General features: G+C 38.0%; 1 protein-coding gene across 2 annotated transcripts in view; it reads right to left on the bottom strand.

Annotated features, from left to right (window-relative positions):
• Positions 1-27,079, bottom strand: part of LOC141911323 (ras-related C3 botulinum toxin substrate 1-like) — a 40,725-nt gene that overhangs the window by 12,799 nt on the left and 847 nt on the right. For both annotated transcript variants that reach the window (XM_074802321.1, XM_074802320.1), the window contains exons 2-5: positions 13,367-13,508; positions 9,170-9,284; positions 2,303-2,420; positions 1,555-1,715 (exon numbers count right to left, since the gene is read on the bottom strand). In XM_074802321.1, coding sequence (XP_074658422.1) covers positions 1,555-1,715; positions 2,303-2,420; positions 9,170-9,284; positions 13,367-13,500 — 528 coding nt within the window. In that variant the 5' untranslated portion in view covers positions 13,501-13,508. The remainder of the gene's footprint in view (positions 1-1,554; positions 1,716-2,302; positions 2,421-9,169; positions 9,285-13,366; positions 13,509-27,079) is intronic.

The following is a 27,079-nucleotide window of genomic DNA, read 5'->3' on the forward strand; positions in this document are numbered from 1 at the left end:
CAATACAATATTTACGAGGGTTAAAGTGCAATAGGTCTAAGCCTCCTCTGTTACGGAGCCCCGGATGATAAGATCTTTTTTTCGTCCGAAACCTCTTTTCGTTCTAACAAATTCTTTTGTCAGAACAAAAAGTTTTTCTTTCTAACCGAAAATGTTTTATTCGATCAAACAAAATTGAAAATTTGAAAATGTTCGATCGAACAGAATTGTTTTCATTCGAACTATTATTTGAATAAAATTTTTGCTCACCAATTTTTTTTTGTCGGGACAAAAAGTTTTTCCTTCAAACAATAACATAGCTTCTTAAGCTTCTTACTTGAACAAATTTTTTGTCAGAAGGAAAAGTTTTTCGTTCGAATAAAATGTATATTGTTCGATCGAACAAATTTTTTTTCATTAGAACAAAATTTTCTTGTTTTTCTTGTTTCTTTGTATCCGATATCCATATTATGCCTTTTCAGGTTGAAGCTAACCATACATGTTTCTGACCATGTACAGGACTGAACTTGATTAGGTCGTTTTGGAAATTTACTCGGTCCTATACATTTAAGATAACTGTCTCTCAGGACAGTGAAGAGAAGACGACTTAGAATACTACCTTGCCTGACTCCACTAGTAAGATCTACTTATTTCGAAGATGAGACAGTTCCGTTGATTTCAGCCACCTGTTTTCGATCGGAGAAAACTGCTGAGCCGTTTAAGCGACCCATCATTTGATACTTATAGTTTGTTTAGTAATCGCTGATTTAGTACCTTATCAAATGCTTTGTCACAATCCATAAAGACTATAAGGCCTAACGGTCGAGATTCAAATAACCATCTGGTCCAGTTATCCATGGTTTCAAGTAAGCCTAATTGACGTTTGTAGACCTTCGTTTTATAAAACTGTGTTGACCGTTGAACAGGATTCTATTAAATTCCCTTCATTTTCAATAGCGCGGTGTGACTGAATCGGCATAGATATTATCGTGATCGACACAGTATTCAGACAAGATCAAGAATACTAACAGGGCTGTGCAGAGAACTCATTATCGATGATTTGCAGCTATATTCTGGTCTTGCTTTTTCATGTAAAATAAGCGGCATTTCTTCTAAGAGTGATAAAATCTGCAGCAATGACCAGTGAAAAGGGGGTATTTTGCAGAAAATATGCCCATTCATGCGTGTTCAGTCCCCAATTAAATAAATGACGTCACTAACACAATGAATATAACTACTGACGATAGTTTGGTTTAGTAGTAAAAGGCATTCAACTAACTGATGTTGTGCGATGAATTTGCCATCTATCGTTTAAGTTAAGAAACAAGTCAACCGTACCAGTACGGTTTTGCCAGGCAAGTGATGGGAGATATTGAACGTACCAGTTCGTTTTTGGCAGGCAATGAGTTAGGTAAAGTTATACGTGGGAAGTACCCAAACCTTTTGCACCCTTCCCCCTAAACATCAATAGATCTAGTGAACAATAAAGCAGGCGGTGCCAGTCGATGGGAGGTAAAATTGCAAGGTAACTAGTGGCATTTAATACTGTCGGATAGCTTCCTTTTTAGGACTTACTTGTTTTAATCCACGCTGAGTCAATGCTGAACATTCCATATATTTATTCGCGCGTATTTTTGATGCAAGTTTTATTCCCTGTTCACGTTTAATCGCAGATAGACCCTGACCAGCTAGCTGCGATATCGCTTTTTTATCTTCCCTCAGATCTATTTTTGTTCCTACAAACATTAAAGCAAAAATTTCAGATGTCTGTCAGATGCATAGGAATTGTGATGATGTAATTTTTTTGTCAAGATGCCTATAAGTACAGCCGACCGGCATTTTTAATCGTTACTTTAGGGGTCTGGCTCAAAAATGATGATTTATACGATTAATGAATTAAGTGCATTTTGACTTTCTGCTTTCAATCACCAGTCTTAATGTTTATTTATGGAACCTGTGCTTTGGCTCCAGTAAAAAATGCATAGAAAAGGTTGAAAATAAATGTTTTTATGATAAGTCTAGAAAATCTTTGGGATCACAGATTCAAGTTCGGAATGTTAATATCTGAAACTAAGGTATCCCACTACGTCCATGGTGAACAAAAAATTGCATTCATGGAAATCCATTGTCAGAAGAGATAATTGCAAACCCATTAAAAGGAAGTAACCAGGCAAACAAAAGGTAAGTTTTTGTAATGAATATTCTTTAAAGCAGTTTCTTCAATATCTGACAACAACAAATGATTCACCTCAAAAATCACATAGCTCAAGATACATCTGGCTATCTGAGAAAACCGGCAATGATTCAGAATATCACGACTTACCGACTAAAATAATCGGGGCTTCGGGGCAGTGATGTTTTATTTCTGGAAACCACTTTGTTGTGACATTTTCAAACGACGATGGACTCACTACGCTATAACATATTAAAAACACATCCGTCTGCAGAGAAAAGTAACAAAAAATATATAACATATCATTTTATGCAATTACCAAAGAGGGATCTACCTAAACAAACAACCAGCCGGATAAGATGAGGCCACAAAAGTAATTGTGTATTTTTATTTATCAAAACACAAGACTGCATAGAAAAATAAAATCTGTAAAAGAGCTTCTAGAAATTTTCATTTCAAAATGATAACAACTAGGGGTCTAATGACACAATTCATTCTTGATGATCTGAAAATATCAATATTCAACATCCCCTGGTGAACAAATACAGTAATCATTGACCTTGAAAATCACCACAATCATAGGACATGTCATGTGCAACAATTTTGCAATTAAGGAAGAAGAAGACAGACCTGCCAATATCAAAAACAGATTTGGAGTAATTTTGATAGTAGTTTCCTCACCAGTAGAGTAGTTTTGAATAAAAAACTCAAATAAATTGAATAATTTGCCTTCACTAGACGCTGTTAAACATGGATACACATTTGAATAGAAATCCTTAAATTTCTGACAGGACTTTTTGTTGCCTGTTAGGCATTAACAGTTGCTGCAGCTTCATTCTTCCACGACTTACTTCACAGAATCTATCATATATACAAGACACATGCATATGAGAAGACAGCTCGTGAGGTATTGATTCAACTACGAGATGAATTCCTATCATAGTAATGGATTTTTCCCTGGGACCATATTAGCCGTGCACCGATAGTAGAGAAATCAATACAATTTTTATTCCATACATGTTGTATCTTTATTGTCGGGACCTGTTTCATTAGAATACGTATTAACCCCAAGATCAACTTAATAATTGATATAGCTGCAAAGCAGCGTCAAGGGTATCTGCCTTGCTGGTTTAAATGTCGCAATTGGGAAGAGCACAAAGATTTCACCAAAATAATTCTTATCGGTATATAACAATTATTTCGAAGGAGCTCGACACATATCCGGGATTTGTGGATCCACAAGGGCTACCACGTAAAATGTACTGATGTACCTTAATTGTTTGGCGCTTTCAAAGTTCCGTTGGGAGTTGCATGAACTAATCGTACCCATTGGCATATGGCACTTATGTGTATATGTACTTATACCATGTTTATGATTTGATCCAGCTTTGAAACTGAATTTAAAACATGCATTCGTGAAGCATTTTGATAATATTACATCATTTAGATCTTGATTTGTTCTATCAAGAACTCAATCTTACTCTGATGAGTTGATGTTAAACAGTGATAGGAATATATCTCTGTTAATTTGATAAGACATCTGTATTATTGAAATATTTGAATACATACATATGTAAAGTTGTAGATCACCAATAAAGCACTATCATCAATATTATCATAAATTAACAACTGATGGAATCCGAAGCAATGAATCCCTTCAGGTCACATGAATGTAAAATGTCAGAAAACCCGTTATTGCTGCTTTACAGCCAGGGTCTTAGCCAGAAATGAATATGTACGTATCAAAATTGGAACATCCGAAATAATCAGCCAGTCCAATTCAAGTGGTGCCGCAGGCGATACCCGAGGTACCAAGAGGGGGGGAGCTGGAGTGGGATGTCCCCCCCTCGTCAAAGGGGGATTTGGGGGCCTACCCCCAAAGAATCTTGAATTTCGGCCACAATTTAAGTGATTTTAAGAGCACTTGGAGTCAGAGGAATGGATAGGTATAAAACCTGTCTGAATGTGATAGAAAATGATAGAAATGAATGAAAAAAAAACGAAGCTTAATTCAACTGAGATCTAAGTATGTATATATTTATTTATCATTTACTAGGACTTTCAGAGGTTGAGCAATGTGACTAGACACTTGTCTCAGCACTGATCTACATAACAGCTGTTTGTAATACTTCCATACCATGATAGGTGCAGAAGCTATCTTTTAGTTTGCAGGCTACAGTATCATGACATACATGCACGTACTCCACAAGGGGTTATCATTTATTTATTGTAAAGGGTCAGATGGATACACATGCAAAATAAACAAAACGCCTGCTATGTTTATACAGCCTGTCATTTTTAAGAAAATCTTCATATTCTGACCAGTCTTGACCAAACTTTCCGGTCCCGTCAATTTCAGTTTTTCATTTTCTCCCCGTCGTAAATGACGGGTAGGACGGGTGCTGGCTAAGACCCTGTTTACAGCTATATTTTACATTTGATTTGGAAGGTCCTCTTGCTTAGGAGTCAGTTTGTCAAAGCATCGAAGCAATGCAGTCTAACTTGTTTACGTCTCAGTTGCAGCGTGGTCATTATATAGCTCACCTAAATCACTTACACAGCCAGAAAAATCTTATGAAATTAAAAGCGTTTTCCGAGCACTTAGAGCGATTTGAGCCCATAAACGATCACATATTTTGAAAGTAATGACCATTTCCAATGCGGCACATCCACATTTCACTAACAATCAGCATCTTAAGCAGTAGAGGTCGAACCCCTAAATAAGTGAACATTGTGCGCTGCGCACCGCGCCACCCGAATGACTGTATTGAGTATAGACACTCGAGACACGACAACGCCATGTTTTCTCACTAAACGTACTACTACTAGTGGCTATAAATAGACGTAGCCTACACGTACAAATGAGGTCACGTCACACAGGTGCACGGCTATCGCCGAAAGATCACAGGCACTTGAATATGGGCTTTGATAATGGATAATTCACCAGCGATACGTTGTTCCTACTTCGATAATCCGCCATGTTTTATAATATTTTACCCATGATGCAACGCGCACCCGTCGTTTAACTATACAGAAAACGATCCTATCTCCGTAATGCTTAAATCTACCCGCAATTATCGGGACAGCCAAACACTGCCGATGATTGCCGAAGTACGTCCTTAGAGTGAATTTTAATCCTGACATATAAGGAGTGCCCATAATTTCAATTGTAGATGATTTTTTGGAAATATTGACACTGTTTTAGCTCCATTAAAGATTTTAACTGGCAACAAAATGGATTTTTGAAAATTCGCGATGCCTCTTCGGGATTGCTGTGACGTCATCTGTCCCGATATTTGCGGGTAGATTTAAGCATTACGGAGATAGGAGCATTTCCAGCCTTTCTGTATAGTATAGTTAGACGAGGGATGCGCATTGGATCATGGGTAAAACAGTTGCATCATGGATAATTAAGAGTTATTAAATTAGAATAATTAAGATTACGATAAATTGTATCATTTTTTACACACCAACAAGGTCAAAGCCCATATTCAAATGCCTGTGGATAGATCGATAATTGTAACAGAAGGAAATTATACACTTCAGTAATAGAATCTAATAGAATCTAACTGTAAAACGATATAAATGTTGTCCGGTCTGCGGCGCTTTTACGGCCACCGGTAACAGCAAACTTTCGAATAAACCCTACCCCCCCCCCCCTCACATTTTCTTATCGTTTTAAGGGTTTTCAGAAAAATGACCTTGGACTTGAAAAATCCGGAAAACTTTCCTCCCTGTGAGAGACTCCCGAACACCGAGCTGGCGTGTGTTTAATATATATAGGTCATTCATCGATAGACAATGCGTGCACTAATCAAAATAACCTTGCAGCGGACATGGCAGGTATTCATTGTAGTAAAGTTCAGTTTTTTGGTAATTTTACTCACAATGGTAAAATCATTGTAGGTATTGAGTTGAAATCATAAAATTAAGAAAAGAAATGTCTTTAAGCATAAAATTTATCTCATTTTTTTATTTTGCGCTCTAGGCCTTTCAAATTGTATCCCTACTAGCGTAGTGACGGGAACTTTCTCGAAAAAACTACGCCAATATCGTAGATGTTGGCAGGACTGGAAAGACCCAAACGATGCGAATCCTGACTGAGAGCTAAACTTTTATTAAAAACTCAAAATCATGAACAACAAATTACATAGTAAACCTGTTAAAATACAGTAGCCTACAAGATCCCCAATGGGCACTGTGGCCAGCCTGTCTGCTTTTCATAAAATGGCAAATGCATTCTGTGGATTATATTTGTCAAATTCACTCCCAGCTCAGAGTAAATACCTATAATTTACACATTACAATCGTGTTTTCGCAAGTAGCACAGTACAGGCTGGCAGGAACAAATACCTCAGATCAATCTTTTCCTTGATTTGAATGCGGAATAGAATTGGATTTCTAAAATTTGCTCAATAAAACAAAATTGAATTGGATTTGATATTCTATTTGTTCAATAAAGCAAAATTGAAATGGAGTTGATATTTGCTGAATAAAATACGATTGAATTTGCAGTTTGAGCACATGGCTAATTAGCATATCAAGGTTATCCATGTGATTTGACCCCTCAGATTTGACGCCTCTCAGAAAAATAGATGCCTCTAGGTGCACTTTCCTATTTTATACTTGATAAGGATTGAATCTTGTTGAAAGGCCATCGACTTTAAGGCTGTAGATACTTGCTGAGGTAACAGAATTTAAAGCCCAACGCACGTGGCAAGGAAAAAATGTTTTTACCTGTGAAAACGCAAAGTCTTTTACATATGCCGTATGCATTGGAAACAATAACACCGTGTGATGTGCAAATAAGTTTGTGTGTTGAAAACCTTTTTCATCCAATGTGTTCTGGATGTTTTCTGTTTTGGAAAACATCTACCACGGCCAAATAACCGATAAGGGAGCATCACTGCATCACATGACATAAACACAAATTGATGTGAATAACTGATTGTATTGCTGTCTTCGTGGATTCCATGGCTGAAGAAATGTTATCTGCGTCATTTTGCTATGCCATTTGTGTTGAATGTTTAATCGATTGAGGGTAAAATTTTAATTAATAAGACTTGTCTTCTCTTTTGGTGAAACAATTGTTTTGCTGTGTGAAGCGGGCTTAAGAATACCATTTAGTGTCATTGGATGCTAGTCAGTGTAGGGCTTTTGCAGAATAATGTTCGACAGCATGATAGCACCTACTATGGACATCATAGGGAAAATTAGGATTTCTTAGGAAAATCGTTGAATAGTAAGAATTCCCAAGGAACAATTTCAAAAATTGAAACGGAGTAGGCCTAAGAATCAGTTAGAAAAGTAGAACAACTTGCATGCTTGCCATTACAGCGAAAAAATGCCCAAAAATATCTATTGAAATGCATCATCATCATCGGATGGCTGCCGAGCAGGCGCCTGCAAGCTTTGACCAACCCTTTCTGTCCGTGGCAAGGTCTGCGATACTCTGTGGGGACAGGTGGTTGTTGTAATTTCCTAAGATTTGCTGAATATATTTCAGGTAGGAGATGCGCTGTCATTAACCATGTTGTGGCACATAGAGGGCATATATTCTAGCTGGCTCCTCTTCTGGCAGGCGTAGAATGTGGCCCAGGAATCTCAGCTGTCTAGATCAAACTTGCTCGATAAGCAGCCTGGATTTAGTCATCTCGTAGACGTGGTCATTTGAGATGTCGCAAACAAGTTGATGCGGCTCTCCATTTCTGATGTGATGACCCAAGACAGACAGCCATATAAAAGTACTAAGACACGTCATGAGGCCTTGAAGAGCTTTATCTTGGTTGCCACTGGGGTGTCACTACTTCTCCAGAATTATTCCAGCTACCCCAAGTAAGCCCAAGTAAGAGCCCTGCAGAGTTGCCACTTATGTGAAGCTAAAAATCTGGAAAATTAGTCGGGAGGTCTGGGGCCCTCCCCCAGAAAAATTTTTGAAATTAGAACGCCAGGAGATGCGTTCTGGCGCAATTCGCGTTATAGGCCTCACTTTCATTACCGGGAGTGTGTATCAATTTTCACGTCTGTCAATTACAATCCAATGAAAATCTGTCGCTTCAAACTTTCAGTAAGCGTTTTCTCAAAGGTTATACACTTACTCACTCCAAGATATGTCAATAACAACAATGTGTATAGATCATTTTTTCAAATAGCGATTGGTTCCGCCAAATACACCTCATATATAAACCAGAGCCAAAAACAAACGAAGCGTCAGTCGATTTCGATCGTCGCGTCATCTTGGTTTAATCGTGTACTGCGGGGTTGTTGCCACGTAGTGGCAGCACAAACCCTCTACGGAGCCGTTACGTTTTGATGTTTAGGGTCGAATCCCGAATTGATTTTATTTTTTTTGCGATGTTTTATTTTGTGGTTATTTGAGTTCTCCCAAAAATCCGGAAATGAAATTGGATTTTTTTAAATCCGGAATTCCGGAGAAATCCGGAGAAGCGGCAACTCTGGCCCTGCGTCGTTTCAGATCATTGCTGCTTTAGGCGATCATGGAGCCAAGATACTTGAAGTCCTGGACCACATTTATGGCCTCACCATATACATAGAGATCACTTGGATCATTGCTGTTAGACACGCACTCTATTTTTGGTATACTGATGATGAGGCCAATCTTGGCAGCAGAGATTTTCGTACTAGTCAGTTGGTTCTGAGCTTGCGTCTTTACAGACTCCAGAAATGCAATATCGTCCAGATCATTTATCCACTTTTTTGGGTGCCGTCGTGATGCCCTTGGATGCGTTACGATCCCAGAGTCATTACAGGCAGTCGCTCGCTTCAAGAGATAGTCAATCAAAAATACAATTGAAATACAATGGAACCTCATTATAACAAAAATTCGAAAAATCTATTCATAAACAACTGATACTTTGTTTGTTGTATTCAGCATGAAATCGATTAAAATATTTCAAAATTAGTACAAAATTCATAGTAGATTGTTATATTGAGTTGTTAAATCTGAGATAGTTCAGATGAAGGAGGTTCCAATGAAACAAGGTTTGTTCTTTGTACCTGCGGATATGACAAAGGACGTAGTCTGTCATAATCCTCTTGTCCAGCAGTGTCCCATAAACCTAAATTCACAGCTATTCCATCCACCATCATTGACGCTGTGTAATTATCAAACCTTCAAAAAAAAAATCAACATCAATTCATTCGTTAATAACCATTTGTTTATTATGGAGCATGTATTGTCAACTAATCATCGATTAGTCAGATGAATAAAGGGCTTTTCAGAGGCTAGGGCACCAAACTTTCTAACAGTGATCTAGGCCTATGTCAATGTACTTTCCAGTGGCTGATTTAAAGATAGACTTCAGAATTTAGTTTAATTAGTGTCCATATGATACCTATAGCATGTAAAATTTTTGGCCTGTTAAAATCTGGACATTTTGTATGCCAGTGATTCCATATCCTGTAAACTGATCGAACATTAATGTAAATAAACAGGTGCACAATCTCCCGTCAACGCATCAAATGCATCAACCGCATAGCATGAGTAACCTTGCTGAGTCACTTGAGACACTCATTATATTAATCCACAATTGGCTAGTGATATTCTTAACGTTGATTTTTATCATTGAAAAATGAAAGGGAAAATAATATTCAAGAAAGCTTAAATATTATGTTTAAAGAAAGCATAGAAATGACATCTAAAATCATAAAATCAGGACATAGATATTCTAAAATCCTATCTTTATAGCATAAGTCGGAACATCGTATTTTTCAATACCGACGCATAGCGATTAGGCCTACGACCAAATCGGGACACTTCGCAGCACTGAATTTAAATGGGAATGTTACTCAGACCATATGCTACATGTTAGCCAAGTTTGAAAAAATATCTCGAAAAATGGAGGATGTATCGCGCTAACTTCTTTTCCAATGCAGCCCCCGCAATTTAAACTTCAGCGACCTTATTTCATGTTCAAAAAAATTTGCCAGCCTTAAGGGGCAACTGTGACTAAAACTGGAATCTGAGCGATCAATTTTTTGCCAGTTGCGTTTACAACTGACAGCGACGGTTGGCAACAAACAAACTGCCAGTCGCTACGAGTTGAACATGTTGAACTTTCAGCAACACGTCGCAGCGACTACCACAAGTTGTGCAGCGTTTTTGTCGACTTGAGTGCTTCTGCAACCAATTTCCGATATCAAACTGTAATGACATTGACCTTGCCACTGTATGGGTTCGAGTCCTGCTACATAATGTTTATTAAAACAATTCTATTTGGGCCGCTTTTTGTCAATAACTTTATGTTCCAACTATGAACACTGATAAATAGAACAGTCTTCATCTTGAAATATAAACTCTAAAATGAAGGTTCTATCGCGATAACTTTGTTTTCCAATGCAGCCCACACAATTTAAGCTACAGCGACCTAATTTCATGTTCAACAAAATTTGCCAGCCTAAAGGGGCACTCAGATCGCCCTTACAACTATGACTACAACTGGAAGCGACTGATTCGAGCAACTAGCAGCGATCGTCAGCGATCAGTTTTTGGGCCAGTTGCGTTTACAATTGACAGCTGCGGTCGGTGATGGACAAACTGCCAGTTGCTGAGTTCAACATGTTGAACTTTCAGCAACGTATCGCAGCGACTACCACAAGTTGCGCAGTGTTTTTGTCGACTTGAGTGCTTCTGCAACCGATTTCCGATATCTAACTGTAATGACATTCACCTTGCCGCTGTGTATGGGTTTGAGGCCTGCTATATAATGTTTAGTAAAACAATTCTGGCTGCAATTAACTGATATCTATCTCAGTGTAGAGTTAACAAATAAAAACCCACAGTTAGGTCTGTAAAACAGTTAATTTTCTTGACAGTTTCGAAGCTTTCACTAAGCCCCATCATCAGAAGAACAAAAACACAACAATAATTAAAGTAATTCAAAATTACTTTAAATGGTAAATTACTTCAAAATTTTGCTAAATTAGCAAAATAAAATCTATACATGCAAAGTAAACGGTAACCAGTCTACCTGGTCGGCCTCGGATTGCACCAGAAAGCACCTGCTTGCACGGAATTTTCAAAAAATTTCTGGGGAGGACCCTCATACCCCCTCTATTCTTCAGTAGGGGTCCAGGGACATCATACCCACTTGGGAAGTGGTTTCAGATGATCAGCAATCTAACCAATTCAATATTCAACGCCCCATCGAATGAAAAAATCCAACCCTGAAACTCACCACAATCATAGAACATAGCAGCAGCTACAATTCTGTAATTGATTGTGGTAACAAAATATGCCTAGTTACCAATAGGCCTTTGATATGGAAAAACTATGCTATTCTACTATTCAACGCCTCCTGGTGACCATATACAAAGCCCAATGACCTTGAAACTCACCATAATTATAGAACATGTCGGGAGCTACAACTTTCCAAATGATTGTGGTAGCAAAATATGCATAGGTACGAATATTATATAGAATTACTAAGTTATTATATTGTTCAACGCCCCCTGGTGGCCATATACAGAAACCAATGACCTTGAAACTCACCACGATCATAGAATATGTCAGCAGCTACAATTTTGTAATTGATTGTGGTAACAAAATATGCCTAAGTACCAATACAATACGGAAATACTAAGTTATTCTACTATTCAACACCCCCTAGTGACCATATAGAATTACCGATGACCTTGAAACTCACCACGATCATAGACCATGTCATGAGCTACAACTTTCCAATTGATCGTGGCAACAAAAATCCCTTATCAATAAAATGTGGAAAAACTTTTTACCACCTACGAATGAGTACTGATGACACCAAAATGGCTGCCAATTGCGTCATAATTGCCTAATCAAATATACCTGTTTTGGGTATAAGAGATCCCTTACCAAAGAATACTCATCACAAATTGCAATGAAAAATGGCAAACAATAAGGAAGCTACAGAACTCAGAGTTCAGACAAAAATTGACATTTTTGGGCATAAAAAAAGTCACAGGACAGCCAGCTTGAGTCCGATCAACTCAACTTTTCTCATGCTGATGGGCCCTTTGGAGATACAAATATATACGAACGATCAAGGTAGTTCATAAACGCTTCTTCAAAATTTCCCTTGAAAACTTCGAAAATGTGTAAAAGTGCCGATTTTGGCAAACAACAATGGCTGCCAGTTGGCCATCTTGAATCTGACAGGGCCAGTTTTTTAGCTGAAGATGTGTCTAGGGTAGATACACGTATAAACCAAATATCAAGACATTACCTCAAAGCGTCTTCAAAACTTCCCAAAATAACTGACAACGGACACACGTACCCACTAAAACGACTTATGGGGTGAGTTAAAGGTACGGACAACACTTGTGAGGTTCACTTTTCTATTCTCGTAAGAGAGTCCTTGTGGGCTTCTGTCCAAAATTAGTGAGTTGACAGACAATGTGAAAAATGTGAAATAAGTATTCATGTGGCGAACAACAATCGTAAGTCCAACATGGGCTAAAAACGGAAATTGTTTTTACTTTAAAAATTTGAAACTAACGAGCCGGTTCAGCTGGTTTTGGTTTTTAAACCAAATTACCAATTTCTCAAATAAGCAATGATCTTTAAAACGTAAAATCTCGGGATTTTTCATTCTTATGCAGTCGATATGCGGAAAAAATTCATGCTGTTCCGATGAGAATTATCAATTCTTGATTTAAGGACAGTTCTGCTGAGGGTTATAATCACTCGTAGTTTCTATTAATAAGTTGAGAATGAGAGGACCATGTTGAGTAAGTATGCAGCACTGCAGGGACTAGTTACTGATTCATATTATTGTGATTCAGAACTAATGCAGTAGTTCACATCAATACGAATATATCAAATGATCTATAACTCAAATGAACTGAATGGTTCCTGATTTTAGGGAAAGACTGCTCTCCTTCAATCAATGGTTTAAAGGGAATGAATTGTTTAGCCACGTTAATAGAAACATGCTATTTTCTCATATGGTGATTCTCCCTTTTTGATTATGAAATAGCGATGATTTTCTCTCTTCCCTCTCATAATTATTTGGTGTCTTCCTTACAAACCCACAGATTAAAGGCGATTTTGCATAAAAATGAGAATCGTCTGCACAACTTTGCATGGTATCAGAGTCTTTTTAAATAAAAATAATATTGCTTTTAATCACATTTTCTATTCTCCACATCTGAGTGTTCCTATTTTGTGTGCAGAGAAACTATAGCGTATGACAGGTTATGTAAAAAACTACTCACACAGTAGGAACATACTCCTCAGGAAAACTGTCAGTTGTATACGATATCAGCATACATGTTTTACCTACAGTTCCATCACCGACCACTACACACTTAATAGGGTGACCCTGCGTCATCAATACTGGAGATGCCATTCAGCCTGCTGCAATATCAAATGTACAAAATCATATGTAGAATTTCATAGCAGAGACTCTCAGTCAATGAATAACATTAAATCAAAGACTATTGAAAATGAAAAACCTTTCATTTAATAAAACAGGCGTAACCAGTATGCACAAGATTATTCTGATTACCTTCATGAAACTGGGTGTAGCACCAACATAGCATAAATGACCAGAATAAATTTACCTTTGCTTACGGTTTCTGACCCTGTCAAGAAGGTGCTGACAGAAAATATTTTTGGGACTAACTGGAAAATAATTAAAGACCAATGGTCTTGTAGCTCACCTGACCATCAACTAATAAGCAGTTTAAAGACTTGTTATATAATATCCCATGTATAAAATGGATTAGACGCTGGTCTTATTGCAAGGGCCAGTGGCAAGATGGGAAGAGGAAAATCGATATACACATAGCCTTTCAAACCTTCAAAGGAGCGATCAAAATCAAACGGCTACTCTTGTTTTAATAACCATATTTATTTTCAGATAATAATATTCATATCAAAAGATAGGATAGGAGCTAGGCCTAATCATATCAGAAATTTTGTCTTAGAATATTGGTTGAAATGTGTTTTTCGGAAAAATCTATAATTCCTGCTTCAATGAGTCGAGGTGGTGATTCATTCTTGGGGTACCGGTATCTGTAAAACAATGCGTAAGATCAATAGAAATAAAGTGAAAATTAAATTGCATTTAATTGAATTGCAATAACAGTGTAATACTAGACAAGAGGATTGATATCCTGTCCGTCGGTCCCGTACTAACATCTTGCTGTAATAGACATTTTCGGGGCACTAAGGACCAATGACAATCATTATTCATAGAATATCTTACCTTCAATGAGCAGAAATGCTGTGTAAATACACCCGTGAATAAACCAGGAAATGCGGTAGCGCGCGGTGTCTAGTGTATGGAGACGCATCGGGGTCATTCACAAATATAATCAAAGAAACCAAAACTTTGATCTTTTGAAACAAAATGGCAACATTGCCACTGAAATATTATGAAATAAAATTTAACCTTGATCTCGATTGATTCGCATTTAAAATAAAAATCCACCATTCGGCGAATTCTGTCCACACTTGAATTTTAAAAATGTTCCTAATAGGCTACCATATTTCTTGGATCTATCCAAGAAACAATAGTTCATAGGTCGAGCCACGTTATTAGAGAGTTAGGCGAGAGTCAGACCTCTGCGTTTAGACCGGCCTGGAAGTAAATCTAGACGTTTTTCCAGCTAAAATTGTGTGAAAGTGTTTGAACAACACCCAAATCTTTATAGTACTAGCAGTCCGGGTCTATTTTGATTTCACAGAAACGCATTTATACAAAAAGAACGGCAATTTGCTTCGATTTTGGTATATTTTCGATTATTTCACAAAAACAAGAGTTCAGCATTCTATGAAATTTTCAGATTGTAAAATAGATACTATATGACACCTCCGATAAAAAAATCAGATCTCAGGACCATCTAGATAAAAAGTGTGCCACCCGTTTTACTGAAAGTTTTCGCGATAGGCAAATGCATTGGAAGCATGACGTCATCAGCTAGTGATAGCAAAAGCGAACCATAGGTTCGTTAATTAAATAAAGAATGAATTCTGACCATTTCAGCTTGCGAGAATATAATAAAACACGCCACAGACGACAACTGTTCACACGCTCAAACATGAAACTCCAAAAAATTACCATACGTGTCAGTTCGCATAGCATTTTGGATATTTTCGTAGCCTACATAGTCCAATAGCTAACTATTGTGAAGGCAACTTTTTTAATTTCAGCATTTTGGATATGTTGTAGGCCTACCTAGACCAACGGCTAAATTTTGTGAAGGCAACTTTTTGTATTTCGACACAATTTCAGTTATGAGGTCATTTTCGCTTTCATGTCACTGAAAACCAGATTTCCTAGTGCCTAATTCGGCCACTAGGTGATGCACCAACCAATTCTTTGCACTCCAGAACTAGACCCTTCGTTTACGATTGACTTATATAAGCATTGAGAAACTGCAAAGGATTTGTTTTTTTGGGTACATAATAATAGCGGCGTATTGAAAAAACAGTGTTCTTCAGTCTGTTCATAAACATAACAGCTAGAAAGCATGTTCGTTACTCGCCTATACACAAACTTGGTCTTATGGTAACAGAAAAAAATAGTGTGAGGATGAGACGAAAGAGTCTTTTTTATTTTTCTAACTTATCAGAGAATTCAGTTGTAAATGATAAATATACGCAAATGATGAATGTAGACGGCAGCAATTCTATGGCTACCATCTTTGTGGTAAAAAATGTTGTTCGCTTTCATTGTTGGCGTTGATTCCAAAGTATTGATTTCACCGAAAATTGATTGACATTGGAAAAGTTGACTAATCTAATTGAAATGTAGAAGAAATTGAAGCGCAATAACCCAGTGCCACTAGCGTTCCTGACGGATTATCGTCGAATCTTAGCTCCCCTCAGTGGCCTTGCTGGTATCCCTTTCCACGACATTTTTGCATGTTGATAGAGAAACCTTTGATGAATAACCTAATAATTATGAATATGAATTTGATTCACTCAAAATAATTTCATTTCTCACCCGCCGCTAAATATATGGAGAGTAAATGTAATAAATTGGCATTTATATTGTTATATACTGATAAGGGAAATTTGTGCATGTAGTTGCATTCTGTGTGGCGCCATTTTGAACGGGTCACGTGATCTACTTGTAGGGAGCCCACGAGTTGGTGTCAATGTGAGCGCGCTCACGCCCAGTCAATAAGACCGATAGTTGATCTGAGTGCAATCTACGATAGTCGCCGATAGTTGAGTCGCGTCGTAAGGTCGATCTGAGTATTCCATTCATTTAATGAATGGAATAAGCATTTGAAATAAAACAAAAGAAAATTTACCAAACCACCCTTCCCCCACTCAATCCTGCCCCATGGGCCGTGAAGACTTATGGACGAAAATTGCACTCATTTTTATGTTAGAATATCATAATCTTCGATAAGAATAATCACACTTCAGAATAATCAGAAAGTTATTGATTTTTTGAAAAATACGGTCTACGCACGAGGCGCTGTAATCGCACACGCAGCGAAAGAGTTAAGCATCAGATGTTGTAGGAGAACCCATACGTACATCGCCTGGTATTCGGACTACCTCCGATCACACGCCACAATTGGTTCCTGTTGGCATAAAACATCCAGACTGGGATCATATACATACATGCCAACATTGGGATTACCACTATCAGTATCTTTGGTTAAAAGTTCAGTTTTTTTTTCAGTATTTTGTAGGTCCCATTTTCAGTAAAACTTTCTTTAGCAAAATTTTCAGTATTTTAATATCTCAATCAGTATTTTCTCATTTTTACCTTAAGAATCATCAGTACTCAGTTCATTAGATCAGTAGCATTTCGTAAAAAGGGTAGAATGGTCTGGACAGCTAGGGTTAGGGTTGGCATCCTTTCTCGAAATTAACATGCGGAAATAGCTGGCTGTAATTGTCTTATTACTCTAAACACGCAGTTCTTTAGTGGTACTGGAATGTCTGAATCCCCACCCTTGCACTTTCTTGACACTAAACTTAAATTCACAAAAATTCTTACTTTCACAATCTTTAAAAGCGCCATCAAAGCTGCATCGGACTAATGGATCAGACATGTTCAAATAGGGACTGCAAACAGGACTTCACCAACAGTAAATTTTGAATTGAATCGAATGTCATTTTTCTCAAACCTCGGCCAATATTAGTTCAATGCAATCATAATATCATCAATGAAACTTAACTATTGTAGTTATGTATACAAAATCATAGTTTTAAAATTATATGAGATTTTTTGGTGAAAAAATCGTATTTTGCTGACTTGAAGAGAAAAACATGTACTTAAACATTATTGACTGTACTGCTGTACTGATAAACTTTTTAAGTGAAAAAAAATGTGACGAATCGTATGGGTTGGCATGTATGCAGACCATGTGTGAATTGGCATGTCTGAATTCCCACCCTTGCTCTTTCTCGACATATTAACACGTTCACTGCCGCTGACGAGATAAATCGTCATGGTGGGTGCACTGCAGTTTACCATGACGTGTTATATCGTCATCGATTCAATGCCATTTCATAGCGTTACGAATGACCTGGCAGAGGCGAGAAACCAGCTAAAAATTGTCAAGCAGTATGGAGAGACTAAGATATTATTTATGGGGGTAACTCAAGTCTGGTGCACACTTGAAATAAATTTTTTTCATAAAAATCATCAGAAAGCAAAGAATTTTAGCTTCTTTTCCGGCCAATATTTAGAGAGCATATAACGACTAAAATCATTCTATATCATTCTTACAATGAAACTTTTATTCTTTTAGATTTCTATTTGATTTTTCACACTTTTCACTAGCAATGGGGACAAGAGAAAATAGAGAATCTCTTCACCATTGCATCTTCTCATTAATTTTTTCACTAAAATAGATCATTGTATTGATTTATGAATGTACACAAATAGTGCAAATAAGAAAGTTTGCTAACCGCCATGAGCCCATGGCCATCAGCCCTCAGCAATAATTGTAGCCTTCTTCAACTAATTATATGTGATAGAATTGTGCGTGTCTCTATGGCGTAGATGGTAGAGTGTCCACCTCGTAGTCCGTAGGTTCCGGGATCAATTCTCACAATAGAAATGCTGCACGGATTAGTGGGCCGAGTTCGTCGGTGGGCCGAGTCAGTAGTCTGACTCGGAAATAGGACAAGTTGGCAATGGACTGAGATGGCGGTGATTCATGCAAATTACTGAATGACAAATCAATGTTCTAGGTTCAGAATATCTCACGGAATCCAATGCAGTGATTCATTTTATGATATCTTCACTAGAAAGTAGATTTTTGCTCCGTTATTCATCTCAGAATTGTAACAACCTTTCAATAGGACACCACATTGGATTGGTAAATCTAAAGTGAAGATTTGTCTAAATTATTTGCTGAAATGATGTGAGGGTAATCAGTGCATAAAACTATTGTTGTCAACTGTCACTTGGGTTATTAATGCTAGCCAAATTGTCTGATATGTTTGTTGAAATTGACAAGAAATTTAATTTTTCTTCCTCAAATTGAGTGGGTTATGAAACATTGTTTCAGCAAATATTCTAAAACAAATCTTCACTTTAGATACACCCATCCAATATGGCGCCTGGTTCAAAAAATGAGACAAAATCCAGGCTAAAAATCTACTTTCTAGTGAAGATATCAAAACATAAGCCACTGTACTGTATTGCTGATCACAAGGGCTCGTATCAGAGTTGTAGGTAATGTAAAAATTCATTCAGATGGAAGTAAACTATTGTTTGTGCATAAATTTGTAATCCTAAGTAGCTTTTGACGATCGTAGTAACTCAAAACTTTTGACAAGTCGCCTCAAAAAATAGTTGAAGTGAAGCAACATTACAGATATGACGGCTTTTCGTGTTGCATGATGGGATTGTAAATTACGGATTCGGACCTGAACTTGGCCTGACATTGATGCCAATGCATATATTATTCTTTTTTCAAATTCTTAGGGTAAAATTGACCAACATTTATGCGTTTTATCAACAAAAAATAACATTTAGAGTAATTTTTGAGAGACATATTGAATTTTAAAATTTTATTAATTTAGTCCGTATTGGAAATCCCGATTGTGGCAATCAAATCAATTCAAATCAAATCAATAAACTCTCCGGTTCACAATTTAAATCATCAACAAGAGGCCCAAAGGCCTTATACCTTCATGACACAGTAGAAGAAGAAGGATTCAGTATTCAAAAGTTTACAGAAAGATTTACATTGTAACGATGTAACAAGTCTTAAAATAGTTAAGATGGTAGGCCTACAGGCTATGTGGCGAAAATGTTCATTTTCTGTTAATATATCCTTACATGAAAAGATAAGCCCATTTCAGCTGCCCCAAAGATCACACTACATGAAATTAATTGCCCATAGGCAAAGTGTGATTAACCTTGACAGCTAAAAGTTGCTTGGAGTAAGGGCATTGCTTGAAAATTCTTTTTAATTCGTGACTTCAAAGTTCTAGAAGTTTATATTGTATTCTATCTTTCTTAAAGAATTATTTCGTAGTCAAAAGACCAAAGATAAACTTTCATTTATGGTCTACGTCCAAAATTTCACAGGTTACAGGTAGGCGCGGCAGGGAAATTATTTTATATTTTCAAAAAATATTATTCACAATATGAAAAAATAATCAAATAAAATTCATATGATGTCACATATCAGAGGGTACTTGAATATTGAGTGTTGGGAACGAAACCGTTTCCAATGTATGGCCGCGGAAGCTAAAACACCGGGCCGTAGTATTAGATCGTTTTAAATCCTGGAATTTACCACCACAATATTCAGACCTCAACCTATACCTATAGTTTGCTGCTTAGTATTTTCAGGTCACAAGAAATTACAATTTATTACAAATTCTATCAAACAGAAAACACAGCGCTCATCTTCTGCTATGACGCCAAGAAGCGTTACAGCATCACCATATAGTAGTCTGTATGAGCGTGTGCAACAGTCTAATGTTTAGCACTTCCGCGCACGTGGAGGCCTTGTGTAGTGAATGTTCGCTTCACTTCAATCTCAATCAACACAATCACCAAGTAGGGTAACTCCACGTAATTTCGGAAGACCACATAAATTCTGAAGCTTTCTTCTACAGCATCTCCGCGGTCCCGGAAGGGAATACCTCGCCGGATTAGGCCAAATTAGATATAGGGGAGGTAGGTTGGTATTTCCTGGGAATTCCACGCCATTAAAATGAAACAATACCTATGGCGAAATGTGAAATAATTGTATTCTCACCAGCAATGAGCAATGTTCGCCATTTATGGCTTTCCCATAATTATTTTAGTAGCGCCGGAATTCCCTGTATATCCCCAAAACAGCCAAATCACATTCGCTCGTAGAGACGACGCCCCCAATCAAGGTCATTGCAATTTTATACGCGACAGCTAAGAATTTTCCTGCCAAAAACAGTTTTTCGTCGAATTTAAACTATGTTGACCACATGTCTTCGACGGAGGTTCGTCATGTCTTCAATCGTATCCATTATATGTTGTTTAACCCGAGAACCAATAAAAACTAGGGGTCCAGGGACACCATGCCCACTTGGGAAATGGTTTCAAATGCTCAACATCTAACAATTTCTATACATAACGCCCCGTGTGACCATATACAAAAACCAATGACCTAGAAACCAACCACAATCATAGTACATGTCGGCAGCTATGATTTTGTAATTGATTGTGATAACAAAATATGCCTCGTTACCAATTTAATATGGAAACACTAAGTTATTCTACTATTCAACGCCCCCTGGTGACCATATGCGAAACCCAATGGCCTTAAAACTCACCACAGTCGTAGGACATGTCATGAAACACAACTTTGCAATTGATCATGGTAATGTAACAAAATTTCATTTCTCAAGACAGATACCTCTATCCCCTTGTTTATTAGCGACCGTACAGAAGATACATTTCCCCTTACTCCAACTCCGGCGATAACCCGCGGCTCCTTAGTCCCGAAATTGTTCCCGGTGGTAAATAGTACCGCCGCCGTATTTATCTCGCCTTTTACACACGAAATAATTATCGAAAGCTATCATGTACGATACCGTTTGAAAGAGGATTATAAAGTCTTGACTCGGTGAAAGCATCTACTAATGTCATCGTTTTTAGGCGACACGAGTTGTAGTTTGGTAGATGAACCGATTTCGCCGGTTTGTTTACTTCCGGTCCGGCCACATGGCCCGCTCGATAAGCGGGAGAGTTAAAGTTTCTACGAAGACGTCTTGTTACTGTCACCATAACATATCACCTTAGTATTTATTCGCAGAAATTAAGTTCTTAGATAATTATCATTATTACAAACCTAGAAGATGATTTCGGCACCTTCGTGTCTTAAAACTAACGAGTATTCGACGGTTAAACCGGCGATCTCGAACGCAGTCACCCATGACGGCAGCCTTTCGGGACCTCACTTGACTTTACGACCGAACTATCTAATACGAATTTCATATCATCAGAAAGTACAAGTTCCAAGCTTTTTAATGGTATGTTACTTCAATAAGAAGACAACGTAATTCAGCAGCAACGCGGCTGGGAAGAATCCTAGGAAGCACATCCGACGGGGCGGCCATTGTTGAGCGACCAGTGAAGCGACGCGGAGTGAAGATGCAACACGTCGGAGTCGGCAATATCAGAACATAAGGCGCGCAGTTTTCTCTTTCAGTCAGTTACTCGGAGAACGTCTTTTTAAGATATAAGTCGGTCCGGGGACAGCGCCGCCTGTCGGCGTTGCAGGTCTTGTGCCCGTTCGTCTCTGTTCCTTCTTTCTGAGTTAAAATTAAGGGCCTTAGGCCCACAGAATCCCCCTTACTGTAAATACGTTACTAGTCTTGAGCATTGCTCCTTGTTAAATATTAAGCTACGGCAAAATCATAGTACGATTTCCTTACTTATGGCCATTAAGCCATTGGGCATTACGTTCACCGTCCATACTTATGTATTATTGACGGGCCCTGTGTTTCTCGTTTGTCCTTAGGAACGTCGAACTATAATCCGTTAATACTTATGTATTAAGTACGGATTCTTGATACTAGGTCTTGGGTTCTTGTGCTGATTCCTCCCCCGTTCATACTAAAGTATATAGAGACGGGTTTGACCATTATTTGCGCTTATAGCATTATTGAACTATTATTCTTCCTTCGTGTATGTGTGATGTAGGCCCTTAAGGCCAGCTTTTATGCGCGTATCTTTAAGTTTCAATAAATTTTATATAGGTAACCCTTATGGTGTTAAAATGTTCGCGGTCTTTATGTTCGTTGTATAAGTTTGAAGCGTAACAGCAAGTGTCAATCGCATTATCTTTTCCCTTTGTAAGTACGTAAGCATTTGTGGAGTATGAACCTGTCTTGTATTTGAGCATGACGTATGTCAGTTTCCGGTAGATAAATAAAAGCTGCTGTCGCAGCACGTAATGGTATTAACGATTTAGTAATAGTATGTTGGGTAGTAAAACCGTTGACTTGGTCGGAGCGTCCATGGTCTGTATAGAGGCTTACTCTCGGAAATGGTAGAGTCCAGCGGAACGTAGTGCAATCCCGTTCGGGTGACGGGCGGTTTCTGTTTATTCCGCTATCCAATTTAGGCTCAAGCGAGGAAATTCCACGTCGGGGGTGGGTGACGTGGTGTGTGATACGGTCGATTCAGGTTCATGTATAGCTACGAAGTCGTATGTTATTGGGTGAACAGAAGGGTGCGCATCGCTATCTGTAGGTTCTAACATAGGGTTGGGCCCGATCCTTAGTTCCCGGAGGATAGTTTTCGAATCGACCCAGTCGTTACGTTCCTGGATCTATCAGCAATCTACACCCGGGGTTGCGGGAATTGCTTACTCGTGTGTTAGGTCGAGTTAAGCCTGAGAGTCATTTATTATTCTACACACAAACATAACTTCCTGTGGTGGTCGTAGACCCCTTCATAAACATCTTTCCCGTTGTTTACGCGACGCAGGCGGACCCTTTGAAACGGCGCCATTTTACATACATCGATTACATAAGTACACATTTACATATATACACTCTGAGGACATATAAGAGGATCACGCTACCGCTATGATCGACCCTGGTGCGAGTGAGTGCACACGCTCGTCCGGTAAGTATGTTCAGGCCCTATGTGGATGGAGACATGCTAGAATTTTGATGTATTCGAACTACGAAACGCTACAGTAACGAAATATGTCTAGGTACCAATCTAATAAGGAAATACTAAGCTATTCTACTATTCAACGCCCCCTGGTGTCTATATGGAATAAGTAATGTCCTTCAAAACTCACCACAATCATAGACAATGTCATGAACTACAACTTTGCAATTGATTATGGTAAGAAAATATGCCTGGGTACTAATCTAATAAGGAAATACTAAGTTATTCTACTATTCAACGCCCCCTGGTGACCATATACATTAACTAATGTCCTTTTAAACTCACCATAATCATGGAAGATGTCATGAGCTACAACTTTGCAATTGATTGTGGGAACAAATATGCATAGGTACAAATATAATATAGAAATACTAAGTTATTGTATTATTCAACGCCCCCCTGGTGGCCACATACAAAAACCAATGACCTTGAAACTCACCAATTTCATAGAACACGTTATGGGCTACAACTTTCCAATTGAACATAGTAACACATTATGCTTAGGTATCAATTTAATGTGGAAAAACTTTTTCCCACCTACGAATGAGTACTGATGACACCAAGATGGCCGCCAATTGCGTCATAATTGGCTGATCAAAAATACCTGTCTCAGGTATAAAACATCCCTTTCCAAAGAATACCCATCACAAATTGCAATGAGAAATGGCAAACCAGTAGGAAGCTACAGGACCTAGAATTCTGGCCAAAATTGGCATTTTTGGGCACTAAAAAGGTCATAGGACGGCCATCTTGAGTCAGATCGACCCAATTTTTCTTATGCTGATGGGCCCTTCGTAGATTCAAATATAAATCAAAGATCAAGGTAATTGATCAAAGTGTCTTCAAAATTTCCCTCGAAAACTTCGAAATTGTGTAAAAAGTGCTGATTTTGGCGAGCAACAATGGCTGCCAGTCGGCCATCTTGAATCTGACAGGGCCAGTTTTTGGGCTGAAGATGTGTCTAGGGTAGATACATGTATAAACCAAATATCGAGACATTACCTTGAAGCATCTTCAAAACTTCCCAAAATAACTGTATTCCGTCTACAGACGGACGAACGCTACGACGAACGGACGGATGGACGAAAAGTGAATGCAATAGCCCGCGGGGACTAAAGTCCCAAGTGGGCTAAAAATGCTCACATGAAAAAACGTACCACGATTTTACATGAATTGGCTCAATGCCAACCCCATACTGCTGACAAAGGTTAACCAAAAATGAAAAATGCATTAAGAATAGGTGTAGGCGTCGTGCTAAAAAGGAAGCCAAGTTGGATGGCAACTTTGGTGGCCATACTTGAACTCAATTTTAAATAAGGGGTAGACATTTCACCTATGCGCGAAGAATTGCAGGCTGTTTCGTGCTAGAAATTCAAGATGGCTGACCCGATGGCCATATTTGAAAGCCGATGACCTCCATATACAAAAGGCTTGGACAGCTTACCTACCCGATCCTAACACCAAATTTTGCGGAAATTCATCAAAAATTGCAGGCTGCATCGTGCAAAAAAATATTCATCTGGCCACCCCAATGGCAGCCATATTTGATCACCAAGAACATTTTTTACAATAGGGGTGGACATCTCGCCAGACTCAATCTTCATGCTAATTTTCAAAAAGATTCATCGCAAATTACTGGAGAATTACTGTATCAAATTCAATTCAATTCCAGAGGGCCTGGCTTAGGCCTATGCAGGGAGGAGTCAATTCAGATTAGACTTTTTGAAAAACCTGCACAGATGCCTATTCAAATCACATGTAATTAAAAAATTCAGTGCTTCTTAGATTGATGTCCCTGTTTGCATCTTTGTTAAAACTATTGTTTACATCGAACGTCTTCAACAGCTGATACGACCGCACCCGCGTCTGTCAATCATCTTAATTGATTCATATACTAAAATGCTCACTATGAAAAAACTATGCGGTGAATCAATCCGGAATTTTTCAGTAGAATGTCAGACACTAGGTACCTTTCTTTAAAGGTTTATTTGTTGTATATCATTAACAATCAGTTATATAATACTTTATTCATAACTTTGAAGCTGCGCGCCAGTAGCGAACGCTCAAGCAAGGTCAGTCATGTAGGCCAACGATAACACGAAACGGACCACAGTTTTCCCGGTTAAGAGCGTCTCTCCACATAAAATAGAGGGACTGTAATGGACCATTTGTTGACATTAACCTTTAATAAACTTCGTATGGATACAATCAAGATAATTTCATCCTATAATTCCACTTTTCGCGCAGCTTAAACGTGGCGCCGCCATACTCTAGTCACGATGTATCTCTATACACATCAAAATCACACTTGAATTACAAGTGTTGACTTATGAGAAACAATCGAAATCTAGCAATTTGATTGGGAAAATAGCAGCAATATAGGCCTAGTTGAAAAAAGTTGATAAACCACCTCCGACTGTTTAATCATTTAAAAGCTTTGCCTTCATATGGAATGATTTCCGCCTTATCACAGGTGCACTCTGCTGCCGTGATTCGCCCATTCAACGATAAAAACTTTCCCACGGTCTTACTATCGGCATTTTCTAATAATTTAGGGAAATATTTTTAAAAAGCGAAATTTCACACTGCATTAATAAGATTAAAGTATTTATTCGTTTGACAAATCTTCCTCTGAACTCCCACCAATAAGTTATAAGTGGTGACACGAAAATGACGTCATGACATTGACGAAATGACAACTCACTACCAGCTTATAACCTTTATGACGTAGTCATGACACGTTTTCAAAGTCAACAAGGTAACTAATTTATTCATTTGAGTACAAAGGTTTGATTTGACACTTAAATCAGTTGTTGCATTGCAATTAACAGGAGTTAACCTCTATATGATGCTTTTGCGTCAGACGTTGTAGGGAACCATGGAACCGGTAACAACGACTGGCATGCAATTAAATCTAGTCCTTCTACTGATGTTTTTAAATCGCAACTTAAAACCCATTTGTTCACTAAAGCTTTTAACTAATGATGTAAATTGTTTTTTCTATCTTTATGTTTAAATTGTGTCTTTATATTGTAAAGCAAATGAGCATATTTTATATGGATTTTAGGCTCAATAAATTATTAATTATTATTATTCAGACTACCTGTGTTGCTGATGACATTTTAAATCTAAAACAGTGATATGAACCATTTATGAGAGGTGTGGATCTACACATTACCGAATAATGTGGCATCTAGGCAAATCTATTATCCGCTTCCAATCATGAAACTGAATGTCGGTGTCAGTGCCAGTTTGATTTGAGGTAGTCGGTTAGTCCGCAATAATGGCAGGGTGAACAGGATTGAGCCTGGTCACTATAGTTCAGATCTAGCTAGTTTCAAGATAGCCGACTTTATGACCGAACAATAGTGTGTTCGGGGTAAAAGTGCAGATCCGCACCTCTCGTGATTGACGCAATCTACTGAATTACAAATCACTGTTCTAACTTCAGAATGTCTCACAGAATGCAATGCAGTGATTTATTTTATGATTTCTCTTCTAGAAAGCAGATTTTTGGCCCGGTTTTTATCTCAGAATCGTGACGATCTTTCGATAGGACACCATATTGGATTAGGAAATCTAAAGTGAAGATCTGCCTTAAGTTATTACTGAAACGATGTGAGGGTAATCAGTAAGCCTCCATAAAACTAATCAAATTTTTGTCAACTGTCACTGAGGTTATTAATGCTAACCAAATTTCAAGATATCATCGTTGAAATAGACAAGAAATTTATATTTTTCTTCCTCAAAATGAGTGGGTCATGAAACATTGTTTCAGCAAATATTCTAAACAAATCTTCACTTTAGATTGACCCATCCAATATGG

Source organism: Tubulanus polymorphus, chromosome 9 (assembly GCF_964204645.1).
Source record: "Tubulanus polymorphus chromosome 9, tnTubPoly1.2, whole genome shotgun sequence".
In the NCBI taxonomy this organism is placed as follows: Eukaryota; Metazoa; Nemertea; class Palaeonemertea; order Tubulaniformes; family Tubulanidae; genus Tubulanus; species Tubulanus polymorphus.